We start from the raw sequence: 17559 nt of genomic DNA on the forward strand, positions 1-17559 counted from the left end.
ACAACAAACCAGAGCTGTGCAACATGGTTGGTGACAACACACCAGGTGGTTTTCAACAGTTTGCCCTCTGTCTTTCCCCCTGCCGCATCCACTTTCACCACATTAGCATCACCTTTAGAAACTCCAAGAGTGAGAGGAAGCTTTATTTATCAAAGATAGAGTCAATAAAAGAAAATCATTTAATTACTTTTGTAACTTTTCTGTGTTTGTCAGGATAACTGACCTCTTTTAGCTTCCGTTGTGCCGTGGTGTTTGCAAATCGTTGTGCAGCTTTTGCATTCATGGTGTAGCTTTAGCATTTATGGTGTATCTTTTGCATTCATGGTGTAGCTTTTGCATTCATGGTGTAGCTTTAACATTAATGGTGTAGCTTTTGCATTCATGGTGTAGCTTTTGCATTCATGGTGTATCTTTTGCATTCATGGTGTAGCTTTTGCATTCATGGTGTAGCTTTAACATTAATGGTGTAGCTTTTGCATTTATGGCCTAGCTTTAGCATTCATGGTGTAGGTTAAGCATTTATGGTGTAGCTTTTTCATTAATGGTGTAGGTTATGCATTAATGTTGGAGGTTTTCCGTTGATGGTGTAAATTTTGAATTTTTGGTGTAGCTCTTGCGTTCATAATCTAACTTTAGCATTTATGGTGTAGCTTTAGCATTTATGGTGTAGCTTTTGCATTAATGGTGTAGCTTTAGCATTCATGGTGTAGCTTTTGCATTAATGGTGTAGCTTTTGCATTCATGGTGTAGCTTTAACATTCAAGGTGAATTTTTTGCAGTCATGGTGTAGCTTTAGCATTCATGGTGTAGCTTTTGCATTTATGGTGTAGCTTTAGCATTCATAGTGTAGCTTTTGCGTTTATGGTCTAGCTTTTGCATCCATGATAGTTTTTGCATTTATGGTGTAGCTTTTTCATTAATGGTGTAGGTTATGCATTAATGTTGGAGGTTTTCCGTTGATGGTGTAAATTTTGAATTATTGGTGTAGCTCTTGCGTTCATAATCTAACTTTAGCATTTATGGTGTAGCTTTAGCATTTATGGTGTAGCTTTTCCATTCATGGTGTAGCTTTTGCATTAATGGTGTAGCTTTTGCCTTCATGATAGTTTTTGCATTTATGGTGTAGCTTTAGCATTCATAGTGTAGCTTTTGCATTTATGGTCTAGCTTTTGCATTCATGATAGTTTTTGCATTTATGGTGTAGCTTTTCCATTCATGGTGTAGCTTTTGCATTTATGGTCTAGCTTTTGCATTCATGATAGTTTTTGCATTTATGGTGTAGCTTTTCCATTCATGGTGTAGCTTTTGCATTTATGGTCTAGCTTTTGCATTCATGATAGTTTTTGCATTTATGGTGTAGCTTTTCCATTCATGGTGTAGCTTTTGCATTCATGGTGTACCTTTTGGATTTATGGTGTAGCTTTTGCATTCATGGTGTAGCTTTTGCAAAATGTCTGACACCCTTTGCCCTCCGTAGTTTTTCATACTGTGTAAACAAATCAAACAGGAAGGCTCCATGCTTCAGTAAATAATTAGACCAAGGATCAAATTAACTAACATCTCACACACACACACACACACACACACACACACACACACATACACACACACACACGCACAGTAAGAAAAACACATCAGTGTAATGATATCGAGTGCTTCCCTGAAAAGACGTATTGTGTCAGCTTTTAGCATCAGATGGCTCTAAGATGTTTGCACAAATAAAATCAACTGAGCCAGATTACTCAGACTTAAAAAGAATACTCCCATCCCTCTTTATCTTTGTAGTAAACTAGAGAAGTTGCATTTCCTTGCAGCAAATGCGTTGAAATGCTGAAGCTGGAAAAGTTTGAATAAAAGTGGAAAAAACTGAAAATGTAAAATAAAGGAAAAAAAAAATGTTAAGAGAAATGAGGAAAAGACAATGAGTGGATAAAGAAAGTGGATACAGTGGAAATGTAAATCAGCCTACAAAAGTTAAAATAATTAAATAAAAAGAGAGAGAAACCAAACAGTGAAATCTCAAAAATGTAGAAGAAAGCAGAAATCTATGATTAATGTGTAAATGAGATGAGGAGAATAGGACCAGTTTAATGTGTGAACAGAGTCTCGAGTCAAAGTCTGCAAAAGGTAGAAGCAGTTGAAGTTGAAGGAGTAGCAGCCTTTTTTGTTTGATTTGAGTCAAGTTTGAGAATTTTATGGCAGGTTAATCGGCAGATTTTTTCAGTAGCAGCAGCTGCTTCTCTCAGTCAAATTGAAAACATTCCGCCCTCTGAGAGCAGGAGGAGAGGTGAAAAGAGTGAAAAGTTTGTGTCGCTTATACAGTGAAATCTCAAAAACAGTTGAAGATATTAAAAAAGTTATTACAGATATCAGTAGTGGAAAGATCAGTGAACATTTTAAAGCAAAAATGAAGTCTGTAAGTGGGAGCAAGCTGAAGTTAGAGCTTGTTGAAGTTGAAGCAGATTTTAGTCAGAGGAGCTGAAATTTCCCATCTGTTTAACATAGAGAAATTTTTTTGGAAAAAGCTGAATAAATCAAAAAGTTTAATAGTTAGAAAAGTGAAAAGATATAGCACACTATTCCTAAACAAGCTGAATAGTTTAAAAGTTGAACGGTGAAAATCGGACAAAATTTGAAGGCTGTGAAAAGAGCCAAAAAACGTACGGAAGAATAAGAAGAAGAAGAAGTGGAATAAAGTCACAGGATAACAATATGTTGAAATGCTGAGTCAGCATTTCAACATAATTATTTATAGCGACACCAGATGGTCATCATGAAGCGTAGAGGCTCAGGAGTGGACTCTCCACAGACTCCAAAGATCTGGTCCCTGACGTTACGTCCACAAATCACACACAGAGAGGCACGCGTGCTGGACGGGAGATTTAAGAAAGTTCCTCTCAGTCAGACTTATGTTCATTCAGCACATTCAGCTTCTATTAAACTACAGGTAAACAGACAGAAAGGTTTGTTTTAATCTCTTACAATCGTCAGAACTGCTTTACGTTGTTGTGACACAGAGTTATAATTTGATTCAGTCCCAGCTAAGGTTAGCTTCATGTTTGAATCCTCTGATGACTGTAGACAGGAGTGTCTGTTTGCACAGAGTAAGCATCATCCCCGGCATTAACAGAAAACTAAGATGCAAAAACTGATTTAACCCTATAAACTCTGCTCATGGCCATTTAATGTTGCTGTGAGTTATGCTGTTATAGATTTTTTATTGGATCCAATAAAACAGACTTTTCAGGAAATGCCCTGAAGCCAGATCCCTGCCTGAAAATCTTCAACCAAACGCAGTTAAACACTTTCACAACCTAAAGTAAAACATGATGTTTGGAAGTCTCAGCTGTGTGTGGGTTTTATATTTGGTAGAGCAGGGGTCTACAACCTGCGGCTCTTTGACTCCTTTGCAGTGGCTCAGTGTAGCTTTAAAAAATATTATTAAAATAACAGGGTTTTTTAATTTTTCTTACAGATGGTAGTAAACTAAGTAAATCACAATACAACATTTTTTAACAAAAATACATCGCCTCTTAAAATAAAGCTTTGAATTTTTTGCAATTTTTTGGATTTATTTTTTATTTCAATTTTCTGACAATTTTGCAAATTAAGAAAAAAAATCTATATTTTTTGAAGATTAAGCAAATTTTTGAATTCTTTATAAAAAATCTCCCTTTTGTGCAAATTTTTGGAAATTTTTCAATTTTTTGGAAGCTAAGCAAAATTTTGAAATTGCATTATTTAGTGTTATATTTTTTTTTTTTGCAAATTTACATTTCAGCAAATGTTTTGAAATATCAAAATTTTGCACATTTTCTAAGTCCTTTTTTATTTTGCAAATTTTTGAATTTTTTTTAAAATTTTCAACTTATTGAAACTTCATAAATTTTGCAAATTTTTAAAATCCATGATATTACAACTTTTTTTTTTTTCTTAAATTTAGTAAAAATAAAATACTAAGAAATCACAAAACACACACACAAAAACTTCTCATTTAGATAATTATTCATAAGATTATACACTTTTTTATCTTAATTTGAAGATGAAGTAGATTTTGTGGCTCCTGAGTGACTTTCATCCAGGTGAGCTGAGGAAAAACGGCTCTTTGGAAAGTAAAGGTTGCAGACCCCTGTGGTAGAAGCTCATGTGAGATGACCACAGCAGTGTTTTCAGCAGCTGGTTGGAGGTCAGTTTTCAAATGTTTAACAACGAGCAGCGCTTTAGAAACATTTTTCTTGCAAAGTGTCCGTCTAATAGAGGTAATACAGCCGTTTTAACTGCCTGCTCATTCTGTGGAAGTGGACGCTTTGTTGAAACCTCCGTCTTATTCTGTCCGTGCCATGTGCAGTTCACTAGAAATAACCTCAGGACGGAGTGAGTGCTACACCCAGCCACAGCCTTCATCATTCTGAGAAAATTGCAGAAGAGAAGTTAAAAGTGCTCAGAAAATTGGAAGCTTCTATCAAAGTTTCCCGTACAATTAGAGTAAAGTCTGCTGCTGGGAGGACGGTTTGTTGTAGATAATGACGGCTCTGCCATCTCTGCTTCTCCTCTGCGAGTAAAAAGGCTTGACCAACCTCGTATTCAATTTAACAAGCGTTTATCCACTTATTTACAGCACATCTCCAACCCAACACGTTTAAGGCCTCCCACAGGCACCCGTGGTTTCAAGGCTCTCACTCCTATGGTACAATTAGCAACCCACAGGACTGCATAATGGTGTCCAGAAACACAGGATGGAGCGCAGCACGACTCCTACATGCCCATATGCTGGCTGACAGCATCGCGCCACCTTTTATGCTGCAGTGTCTTTCCCATTAGCGAGCTGGCACGTCGGATTTCCTCTGCAAAATATCCAACATGAGAAACTGATTCCTCTCAGTCAGGTCTGAGTCTGTCAGAAGAGGATGTTTCTGAGATCTGCTTTCTTGAATGAACCGAGTACACAGTTCAGATATGACTGCAGAAATAAAGATGTGACATGTATGAAAAAAAACATTCAGGTAAGGCAAATGTTACGTCTGCAGCAGTCTGAATGTTGGCCTCTTTTTTTTTTTTTGGTCAACATCTTCAATCCCCATCAATCGTCACTTCTCCCGACCTATTTTCCAGCTCGTCTGTGCTCAATAAAAAGCTCTGATAAACCCTCTGTACACGCCGTACCCAGCATCAAGTGGCAGACCCACTGGCTGGTGAAGAAAGTGGAGCATTTAGCAGATTATTTCCTCAGGGTGGAGACCAAAACAAAGCTTGAAGGAAAGTAAATATTGGACTTTCATTTTCCAGGTTAAACATGACCTCTAAAACACGCCAGCGTGACTCTGCTCCCATTGGAGGGTTAAGGCCGTGCATAAGCAGCTGTTTGTGTCCCGTATCGGCTGTGTGAGGCGTTTAGGATCGTAGTTTAAGGTTTTAATGAAATCGTCCTCCTTAATGACAGGATGTGTCGTACACAAAGGTTAACTCAACATACCTGATCACCTACATCTGGAAATCCAGCTTCACAAACAACAAAACACTGTTTATTCAGCAATTTAAGGCTGTTTTAATAATTGGTGTGAAGGATCAGAAGGATTGAGGATCATAAGTTGCCGCGAAATTAATTTTGCAACACCGTAATTACCGCGGTAAAGCTTGTTACACATAATTTAGTCCAGGTAGTGGTTAATCTATGTGGGAGGTTTATTTTTACCGGCACCTCTCTGCCACAGCCATTCTGAAAATACACCTTTAAATCCGAGTCAGAGACGTGAAGTAAACATTTACAGCGTGTAGAAAGTGAAACAGCTGATGTGTGTGTTTGATGACGGTTACGCTGTTTTGGACACAGGCTGTTCATCACTATAGGTAAGAGTCTATGGTCAAACCTCAAAACCTAAAATGTGAAACAACCATTTTTTAACAGAAGTAGTGTCATCAAAATAAACATTTTGAAACAAACTGAAACCGTAGTTTGCGGAGTATGAACCAAACAATAGTGCGGCTAAATCACAGATTTTAACGGTCTAACAAGCTTCATACCCTCGTAGCATCAAAACTAAAACATTTCTCGATTATTTTTGTTTTCAATAAAATACGTGCCAACGAAAAAAACAAGTTTTGCCGAGCTTTGACTGAGTTAAGGCATAAATAACCAGCCTGCTCTGGTGCATCCAACAGAGTGGGCTCTGTCATGTCAGCAGGTGTTTCTGCTGATGGGAAAGGTACAACAAGCGTTGTGCTGGTTTAATATAAGTTTGTTTTCACTTTTTTTTTCCAACAGACATGTAGCTGAAAAATGCCTTTGATAAACTCTTGTTCTGAGGATGAAGCCTGAGCGCTGTCCAGCGCCACATCATGTTGTTGTGTCCGGGACAGGTTGTTGCTTTTACTCCTTGTGAGTGATGATGATAAATATCTAAAAACAGCATTAAATGATTCAGGAATCCTAAAATAAGAAATATCGAAAAATTTTCCCCAAAAATCAAATATATACAAATTTTGAAAAAAACAAAAGTTCCATTAAAATTGAATGTTTTAGAAAATTTGCAGAAAAGGAAAAAAATCTCAAAATTTCCCCAAAAAATATTAATTTAAAAATTTGAAAAAATAAAAATTGAAATAGTTCAATTTTTTATTTCATAAGTTGTAAAAATGCAAAAATCTTGGCATTAAAAAAAAATGCAAAAGTTCCATAAAAATGGGAAATTTAAAAAAAATTGCAAAAAAAGGAAAAAAAATACTCCACAAAAAAATTAATTTCAAAAATTTGTGAAAACGTTCAAAAAAATTGTAATTGTTGAATTTGGAAAAAAGAAAAAAAATTCTTTATTTCACAAGTTGTAAAAATGCAAAAATCTTGGAATTTAAAAAAATGCAAAAGTCCCATAAAAACCGAAAATAAAAAAAAATTCAATAAAGGAAAAGAAAATCTCAAAATTTCTCAAAAATTATTAAGTAGAAAATTTGCAAAAACTTAAAAAAAAATGAAATTGTTGAATTTGCAATTTATTTATTTTTTATTTCACAAGTTGTAAAAGTGCAAGAATCTTGGAATTAAAAAAAATTAAAGTTCCATAAAAAATGGGAAATTTAAAAAAACTTGCAAAAAAGTAAAAAAAAATCCCCAAATTTCACAAAAAAATATTAATTTAAAAAATTTGCAAAAACATTCAAAAAGAATTGAAATTGTTGAATTTTCAATTTTTTTTTATTTTTTTTATTTCACAAGTTGTAAAATGCAAGCATTAAATGATTCAGGAATCCCACCGTGGATTGATTAAGCTGTAAATCGATCAACTGCCTCAAAAGTTTTTGTTTTCCTGGTCGTGGTTCAGGCTCTGAGTCTGAACTGTCGCCCTCTGTTCTTCAGTCAAAATCACTGATCTGTCTGTATCTCTGTATTTGTCTGTTTGTTGTTCGAAAATACATGATAGCTGCAGTAAATTGTTGTTGTAAAATGTTTTGTCTCATGCCTCAGCCGTCTGTTTTACAGCAGCAGTGTTTAGAGGAATAAAGGCTCACAAATCTTTAGCGCTTTATTAGACAACCTCACAGGCTTCAGAACAAAAAACTAATAATGGTGATTTTAATAAATTTATTGGCATCCAAAATGTTATTAGTTAATTGCTCACCATTTTTAAATAAAATGCAAAAAGTTATTTTTTTTCTGTAAGTATTCTCATTCCTCAGACCCAGTTTGCTCAGCAGTACAGTCACTTTAAGCTTGAAATAGGACAAGTTTCTCTTCCAAAAGCCTTTTTTAACCCAGTATTAGACATTTTCTAACCCTGAGAGGTAGGATGTTAACACTTATAACACAGAACAGAGTCAGAATCAAGTTTTAAAAAGACTTCACTTTTTTTACATGTTGGAAAACTGTGATATAATACCGTTATCTCGATAAGAAGTAAAAATACTTTGATATAAATTTTAGGTCATATCACCGACCCCTATTATGAAGTGTAGTTGGGACATTTCTTCTTCTCCTGTTTTTTTTTTCTGCAATTACAACATTTTAAGGACCGAGCAGAGCGGAGTCTGCATCACTTTGAAGTTTCTTGAAGGGACCTATTTAATGGGACTGAGTGGCAGAGAGCAGGAGCAAACTTTGAATCAAACTTCCCTGAAGGCAATTAACAGTTTGACCTGGTTTCCCGCTCTTTGAAACTAAAGTTCAAGACGTGGTCAGGATCTTAGCAAAGAAAACAGAAACCACGAGTTAAAGGTAATTATTCACGCATGACAGTTGAGACTCTCGTTTTAGATTCAGAAGTTAAAAAAAGTCAAACTGCGGGAGTTAAATGGAGTCGAACACTGAGACGAGCACTAGCCAGCGTTAGCCAGCGATGCTAACACAAAGAGAGGAGTTCAAGCCCTGCCTGTGTTACTGCTGCATGTGAATGAAAAGACATGAAAGAGGAATAAACTGTGGTGGAAGAAATGGAGAGCCAAGGTGACAGATGGAGGGATTGTGGAGCAATTAGTGAGACTGGAGCAGAAAGAAAACGATTCAGTTGGGAGGACGTGATACGAGGCAGAGAAAGATTAGTTTCCAGTGACACAGTTTCGTTTGCAGGCCTGCTTTGTTTTTCTCTCAGGGTTAATGTTTACCCAGCAGCTTTTCCTGGAGTGTCCTCAGTAACCTTGGAGTGCCCCACCTTCACTCTGTCCATTAAGAGGCCTCGGCAGTTTACCTTGGACTCAGCTCTGAGATACCATCAGTCAGGGGAATCCCAGAATCCCCTCCTCCAACAGTTAAACATCTGGGCCCCTAACAACGATCATACATGTGCAGCACTAACCACAAAGTCATGATCAAACATTAAACACGACGACTCAGCCTGATAAAGTCTGCTTCTTCTTGTGTTTCAGCTGAAGGTGTACCCCAGGTGTTTTACTTCGGACCTTGTGGGAAATACAACGCCATGGTTCTGGAGCTGCTGGGCCCGAGTCTAGAGGACCTGTTCGACCTGTGTGACCGGACCTTTTCACTGAAGACTGTCTTAATGATCGCAATCCAGCTGGTGAGTCCGGGGGTTTTATCAACGTTGGGATCCTTAAAAGAGCTCAACTCATGATTTATGGCGACTGAAATTAGGGATAAGAGTTTTCTGGCTCCTGTACTAGAGACAGACCGATATGGATTTTTACGGGCCAATAACCAATATCTGAAGCTGATACTAATTTGCAGTCAAAGTGCAAATATTAGTTTTAAATTTTGAACAATTCAAACTCCAACACTTAACTTCATTCAAATCCCTTAAATTATGAGTTTATTAAACAGCTCCCAGGCTCAGCAGCATGTTTTATAAAGTTAAATGAAAACTTAAAAAATTAAAAAGCTAAAGTTTTCTACAGTAAATAAAGTGTTAAAAAATTTCAATGTAACTGCAATAACTGTAATATCTGCACTGCTGATTGGCTGTTTCTCAAGCCATGGCTCTGCTTGTAACCAATCAGATGGTGCTGTGGGTGGGACAGAGCTGGGGACTGAGTAGTGACTGCATCAGAGCTGCAACAACGCGGTGTTACATTTTTTTCTTATTGGCCGTCGGATTAAGAAAAAGGCCGATGCCGATATGCCTCAAAGTGCCAATAATGGGCCCGGCCAATAACCGGTCTATCCCCATCCTATACGGATCCCTGGGCTTTAGATATCGACTGATACCGGTCTGATACCAGTGTTAAGTAATAACCAGCATGCCCTACTGTGGGATCAGACTGGTCATGTTTTGGGTTACTGGTGAAAAAAATGAGTTTATGGAATTACTGATGTTAATATTTATTATTAGGGATGGCCAGATACCGATACCAGGTATCCGTATCGGGCAGATACTAGCCTTTTTTCAAGGTAACAGTACTCACAAAGGCTGCAAATACTAGCAGCAGATACTCAAGACAAAAAAATCTTCTGTCGAGCAAGTCCTCCTCACCACTAGATGGTGCTAATTACTGTAGTTTATCACCACTGCAAATGTGTGTCAGGTCCTTTTCACACAATATGAATGAACCAGGAGTTCACAGTTAAACTTGTTTATTTTGCACTTTAGTTTACTTTAAAAAATACTTAAACTCTGGCAGTTATTAGTTTTATTGTGCACTTTTAATATATATATATATTTAATATTGATCAAAAAAATTCTAAACTCAGAGAGTTGTTTGTGTTTTATTTGGACTTAATATCAGAGTGACTGTGCTGTCTTTGATAAAAATGATCTGACACTGTTAATTTAAATTTTATGTTTCATAAGTACAAGTAGTATCGGTACTTGGTAGAGGTCGACCGGGGTTTGGGGGCCGATGCCGATGCCGATGCTTTCCAAATTTGGGCAGCCGATGCCGATATGCATAGCCGATTTTTCCAATTTGATATTCAGGCCGATTGTTAAATAAATATATATTTATCACATTTTTGTGAAACGCAGCAATTTCTGAGCAACTAAAAGAAATCTATTACAACAAGTCGTGTCCAGTCCTCTGAACATTTATTCAGCTTTCAAAACAATGAAATATTTTGTCTGAGTAAACACACAATGTAACAAGCAGTAGTAAACATTCACACTCTTCTTAAAATGTCAAAAAAGAAATTTAAACTTATTAATATAATTTGAACAAAAGTATGTAATGTATCCAAGTGGTTCCACAAGTTTGAGGTGCTCATCTTTTTTGTGCCTGATCAAAAATTGCGTCTTTTTATACAACGGATCAAAAATCGGCTTTTTAAAAGAAAATACGGCCGATGGCCGATAGAGACAAATGTCCAAATATCGGCCCGATATATTGGCCGGCGGATATATCGGTCTACCTCTTGTACTTGGTATGGGTGAGTACTCAAGAAGGAGTACTCATACTGGTATCGGTCTGTATAAAAAGTGGTATCGAACATCCCTATTTATTATATTTATTTATTCTACCTGCAATCTCCTCTTTAAATTCATTTAATCATTTTTCATGTCTTATGATGTGATTTTATGCAATGATTTTATTTTCCCTTTTGAGATTTATTTTATTTTAGCTGTAAAGCACTTTGAATTGCCTTGTGTATGAATTGTGCTCTACAAACAAACATGCCTTGCCTAAACTTGAAATGTTTAAATGTTTAGCAGCAAAGCAAATCTTCAGACTGCACAGAAAATGTATTTAATTCTGGACTTTCATATCCTGTAGACTAAAAAACAAACAAAATGCTTTAGAGGTAATGTTTTAAATCAAAGAGCTGAGATGTTGTCTGGATCGGCCCCTTCCCACAGATACCCGATACTAGGATCGGTATCGGTGCATCCCTAACTAAAATGTTTGTTGACAGAAATATTTAAAGCCTGAGCCCGATCACAAGGGTCGGCAAAGCCCTCGTGTTGTCTTCTGTCACATTGTCATTTGGACTCGATTGTGGTGCAAGTTGCATTTCAAAAACGAAAAAACTTCCTGCATATTTTTTACAGTTAAAGCTTTTCGTGCTCCCTTAGTCACCACAGTCTTAATCAGAAGAGCAGTTTGCTTGTTGTAAGCGTAGCCATGTTGCAATAGAGTGCAACTCTTAATCTGATGAGAAAGAAAGTTAGACATAAGGATGCATATCTGTTTCGATTAATGACACTGCTGTAGCACTTTTTGTAAGTAAAATAATCACTGATATGAACCCAGAGCTGTGCCTGCAGCCCAAAGACCAAATTGCAGCAGAGCAGGTGGGAAAGCTGTGCTGAATCTCCTGTAACCCAGTCTGCAAATTAGCAATCTGTCCCTACACACATATTAATGGTCAGAGCCGGGTTGGCTGGGAGCTGTCAAAAGGAGCAAAGCCATTACCAAATCTCATTAAGCGTGAGCAGCACAGAAGGGGGTCTGACCCAGTCTGCTGGGCGCCTTCCACATCTCAAAATTTCTAACATTTCATTTCATCAGCACAAAATCTGCCGAGCTCCCGTAACGTAGATCCTGTAACGTAGACCCCGTCTGCAGGTTCCTGAGGAAACACAGAAAACAGCACATCATGAAGCCACAGAGCCAATCCTCCCTCTGCTTTTATCACGCAGGTCTCTCTGGTTTTTGGCACCAACGAGTGATCCCACTATAAGTGCTGCGAGCTGCTACTCCTACACCAGCTCCTGTTTTTGGTGTGGTGAAAAAAGTCTTTCAGGGGATCAGAAACCCTCAAAACGAGCCCGTGTCGAGGATCTTATTACTCACGCTACCTCACACATTTCGCCGTGTTCGAGCTGTTATTTATGTCGATTACAAATCTGTTCCTGGAAGGCTGCCACGACGAGCACTTAGTAAAAACCTCTCATCTGTAAACATGTTGTCACTGTCGTCCTAATCACTGCTGCCTTTTTACGTTTGGAGTGCGGCGGGATGGTTTGGCATCTCACTCTGAGGCCTGGATTCTGGATGGTTATCAATGGAGCCGTTTGTTCGGTGAAGTAATGAGCCACCGTGGTGTCTGTGCTCCTCCAAAAACCATACGACTGATGGTTGGTCAGTCAGCAATAGAGACTGACCGATATGGTTTTTTCAAAGCTGATATCAACACCAATAATCAGTAGATATTTGGGGCAAAAATTAGAGATTGATAGATGTTGTTTATTTTTTCAGAGCCAATATCGATACCAATAATCAGTAGATAATAATGGCCGATATCGAGACTGACCAACATGGTTTTTTCAGAGATGATATTGATACCACTAAGCAGTAGATATTTGTGGCCAATATTTGAGATTGACTGATGTTTTTTTTCCCACAACTTATATTGATTCCAATAATCAGTAGATAATTAGGACCGATATAGAGACTGACTGATCTGTTTTTTTCAGAGCTGATATCGAAACCAGTAATCAGTAGGTACAGTAGAGATTGACTGATGTGTTTTTTTTAGAGCTGCTATCAATACTGATAATCAGTAGATATTTGGGGCCAATTAATAAGAGATTGACCGATATGGCTTTTTTAGAGCCGATATTGAAACTGATAATCAGTAGATAACAAGGGCTGATTTTTCAGAGCTGATATCTGTATCCATAACCAGTGGGTATTTAGGGCTGATTTTAGAGATTGACCGTTTTTTTTGTTGTTGTTGTTGTTGTTGTTGTTTGTTTTTTAGAGCCAATGTGGATACTGATAATCAGTCGATACTTGGGACTGATATAAAAGATTGACTGATATAGTTTCTTTAGGGCCGATACCAATACAAAAAAAGAACAGTAGAAAATAAGGGCTGGTTTAGAGACTAACCGACTGAAGAATATGTTTTTCTCAGAACCGATATCATAACCGATAATCAGTAGATAATTGGGGCTGATTTTAGAGATTGACCTTTTTTTTTATCTAGAGCTGATATGGATACCAATAATAAGTAGATATTTGAGGCTGATATTAAAGATTGACTGATATAGTTTCTTCAGGGCCGATGTCAAAACCAAAAACCTGTAGATAATAAGGATATGTTTTTTTCAGCGACAATATCGTAAATGATATTTAGTAGATATTTAGGGCTCATTTTAGAGATTGACCGATGTGTTTTTTCAGAGCCAATATCGATACTGATAACATGTAGATATTTGGGTCAAAAATTAGAGATTGACTGATGTTTTGTTTTTTTTCAGAGCTGATAGCAATACTGATGATCAGTAGATATTTGGGGCTGATATAAGATTGACTAATTTAGTTGTTGTAGGGCTGATATTTATACCGATAATCAGTAGATAATAAGGGCCGATATAGAGACTGACCAATATGAGTTTTTTTAGAGCCAATATTGATACCGATAATCAGTAGATATCTAGGGCCGATATTCATTTGCAGTAAAAGTGAAAATATTTGTGTCAAAATTTGGGACAATATGAACTCAACACATAACTTTGTGTCAAGTCTTTAAGCATATGTTTATCAAACAGCTCCCAGGCTCAACAGCTGTGTTAAAAAGTAAAATAAAAACCTAAAAAAAATAAATAGCTCCCTAAAGTTTTCTACAGGAAGTCAAGTTTTCAAAAAAATGTCTCTGTGTGGCACCAATCAGAAGGTGCTGTGGGTGGGTTGATGCTCGAGACAGAGTAGAGACTGCAAGATAACGCAGTCTGGCATTTAATTTCTTTTCGGCCCCTGGATAGAAAAAGGCAGATGCTGATATGCTTCAAATGCTAAATATCGGCACCAATAATCAGTCCATTCCCAGTCAGCAACAAGGATTTTAAAGAAGATGTTTTTATTAGTATTTTATAAACATCATTTTACAGGAGCTTTAAAGTTGAAGAATTAGACTGAAAGAAAAAACAAGAGTTTTTCTGGTTTTGTTGACTTGTCTTTTTGCCGACTCTGCCGTTTCCTTTCTCCCCAGATTTCTCGAATGGAATACGTGCACTCTAAAAACCTCATCTACAGAGATGTAAAACCTGAAAACTTTCTCATCGGGCGGCAAGGGAACAAGAAGGAACACATAATCCACATCATCGACTTTGGCCTGGCCAAAGAGTACATCGACCCCGAGACCAAAAAACACATCCCCTACCGGGAGCATAAGAGCTTAACTGGGACCGCCCGATACATGTCCATCAACACACATTTAGGCAAAGGTGAGCTTCATTTCATAACTCTGCTTTTTAAAGGATTCAAGTGTTAATGAAGTAAAACGTGTTTCAATGTGTGGTTTAGAGCAAAGCCGGCGAGATGACCTGGAGGCTTTAGGCCACATGTTCATGTACTTCCTGCGTGGCAGTCTGCCGTGGCAAGGACTGAAGGTGAGTTCAGAAATCTCTTACCCCACGTGACAGGAGGACGTTTAACAGTCAAACAGGAGCACTTTGACTTTTTAAAGCTTTTGAAGTCATGAGATATTAACCTGACGTATGTTTTTGTGTCGTTTCCCCTTCAGGCTGATACGCTGAAAGAACGATACCAGAAAATAGGAGACACTAAACGAAACACTCCCATCGAGGTCCTCTGTGAGAATTTCCCAGGTAAGCCGATCACCTCAGTTTCAAACACAGATCAGGGGCTAACATTGTTTTCGTGTTGGTCACAAAAAGACGCTGCACACTGAACGTCGTGGACGTAGTCTCCCCGACGTCACCCGTCTGTTTCTGAAACAGAAAACGAAGCATATTGGCTATCCCAGCAGGGAGTGGCAAGGACCTCAGCGTACAGCTATAGGGTGCCCGTCAGTCACGTGACCTGAGCTGTGCTTCTGATTGGGCGAGCTCGGGATCTTAATATCCTCTGAACGGCCGAGTTAGAAAAAAAAAATCACCCCCCGTTCAGTGGGTGCTGAAAGTAAACTTAGCGTCTCAGACAGGAGACGTTTTTTGAACCAGGCTGTAAATACGTTAATTAAAAGCAACTTTTTTTGGCTTGGTGTGTTTGTGACTTCCTGAACTTCCAGAGCCTGCCTCAAGAGGGCACTGGAGGAACAGCAGGTGACAAGGACATGGAAACAAAAACCCCACCAAAACTCAGTCTTTGGTTAACAACGATAGAGGAGACTTTAGAAACTGAAAAGTTAACATATGAAATAATAGGTAATATACAAAAACCATAAGTAGGATGTTCCCCAAAGAAAGAATTGGCAGACTATACAACTTTATAGATTCAGAGCAAAGTTTACATGAAAACTGGCGTCAACAATCTATGTGTTTATTTTGTCCTCTGCTTCATTGTAATATTCATGGGTTGCCTACCCCTGCTCTAAACAACTGTAGGATTATCAGTGGTTTAATCCCTTAATAAATCTAATGTTAAACTCTTCTCGTCTCCTCTCCTTCCTCCAGAGGAAATGGCGACCTACCTGCGATATGTGAGACGGTTAGACTTCTTTGAAAAGCCCGACTACGAGTATCTGAGGACCCTGTTCACCGAACTGTTTGAGCGGAAAGGATACACCTTCGACTACACCTACGACTGGGTCGGCAGGCAGATAGTAAGTGATGCTAAGACACCGCTAACAGACGCCGCTAACAGACACAGCTAACAGACACACCGCTAACAGACACAGCTAACAGACACCGCTAACAGACACACCGCTAACAGACACCGCTAATAGACACAGCTAACAGACACCGCTAACAGACACCGCTAACAGACACAGCTATCAGACACACCGCTAACAGACACACCGCCAACAGACACCGCTAACAGACACAGCTAACACACACTGCTAACAGACACAGCTAACACACACCGCTAACAGTCACCGCTAACACACATCGCTAACAGACATGTTTTCTCTCAGCCAACACTAACCTGGTCTCTGTCTCCTTCAGCCCACACCGGTGGGGTCTGTCCACATAGACTCTGGAGCGTCTGCTGTCACGAGAGAGAGCCATCCTCACAGAGACCGACCCTCGCAGCACCAACCAATCAGAAACCAGGTACAGCAGGTGATGTTTTTTATCAGTGTGAAGGTTTCCCGTCCGGAGGAAGAAATGAGCAGAAGAGTCAGATACGTCCAGATACAGACTCTGAAACAGAAAGATCTCAGTGTTTTTATCAAACTTCAGATCTGAGTACAGTCTGAGACTGAGGTACAGTCGTCTGTTTCCTCCTGGACGTCATATGAAGCCTCGTCACTGAGCGATAAAGAGGGCAATACTTCCATAATGCTCCACGTTTGAGCTGCATTGAAATTATAAAGTCAAAATATGATGAGTCAGGGTTTATCTGATGTTTCTGTCAGAGCAGATTAGACTCTAAGTCAGGGGTCTTCAACCTGCGGCTCTGGAGCCTCATGCAGCTCTTTGTAGCTTTTAAAAAATATTATTTAAATGAGAATTTCTATTTTTCTCATATAGGGATTTTTTTAAAAAGTTCCCCATTTTTTAATGCGTCAAATTTTGAAATTATTTTTTAAATCGATTTTTTAAAGTTTTGAAAATTCAGTTTTATTTTGCAAATTTTCTTAATTTAATAAAAAAAAAAATTTACAAATAAGTGCAATTTCAATTTATTTGTGGTTTTGAAAAATGTTGCATTTTTTTGCAAATATTTGCAATTTTTTAAAATGTCTAATTTCTTTTTTTTAACTAGTTTATCAGAAATAAGAAACTAGGACATTGCAATTTATTTTTGGGTTTTGTAAAATTTTGCAAATTTTTGCAAGAATTTCTAATTTTCTCATAGAGGGAATTTTTTTTTAAATACCCCATTTTTTAAATTTGAATTATATATTTAAATTATATTTTTAAATATATTTTTGAAAAGTTTTGAAATTTCATTTTTTTTGCAAATATACTTAATTTAAATAAAAAAAACATTTTTACAAATAGGTGAAATTTCAATTTATTGGTGTTTTGAAAAATTTTGCAATTTTTTGCAAATTTTTGCAGTTTTTTAAATATCTAATTTGTTGTTTTTTAAGAAGTTTATCAAAAATAAGAAACTAGGACATCGCGCAAACAATTTTATTGATTTGAAAAACTTCTCTTTTAAGATAACTAATCACTATATTTTACTATGTATAGAATTTTACACTCTGCTTTGTCTTTATTGTGCAGATAAAGTAGATTTTGTGGCTCCTGAATGACTTTAATCCAGGTGAGCTGAGGAAAAATGGCTCCTCTGACAGTAAAGGTTGCAGACCCCTGCTCTAAAGCA

General features: G+C 37.6%; 1 protein-coding gene across 4 annotated transcripts in view; it reads left to right on the forward strand.

Moving 5' to 3' along the window:
- csnk1g1 (casein kinase 1, gamma 1) overlaps nt 1-17559 on the forward strand; it is a 52779-nt gene that overhangs the window by 24598 nt on the left and 10622 nt on the right. For all 4 annotated transcript variants that reach the window (XM_074665870.1, XM_074665871.1, XM_074665872.1 and 1 more), the window contains exons 5-10: nt 8854-9005; nt 14312-14546; nt 14626-14711; nt 14846-14930; nt 15738-15886; nt 16230-16337. In XM_074665870.1, the coding sequence (XP_074521971.1) occupies nt 8854-9005; nt 14312-14546; nt 14626-14711; nt 14846-14930; nt 15738-15886; nt 16230-16337 (815 nt within the window). The remainder of the gene's footprint in view (nt 1-8853; nt 9006-14311; nt 14547-14625; nt 14712-14845; nt 14931-15737; nt 15887-16229; nt 16338-17559) is intronic.

The sequence above is a fragment of the Halichoeres trimaculatus genome, unplaced genomic scaffold, assembly GCF_033239565.1.
Source record: "Halichoeres trimaculatus isolate MK-OKI-2021-1 unplaced genomic scaffold, fHalTri1.1 fHalTri1_scaffold_3, whole genome shotgun sequence".
Classification (NCBI taxonomy): Eukaryota; Metazoa; Chordata; class Actinopteri; order Labriformes; family Labridae; genus Halichoeres; species Halichoeres trimaculatus.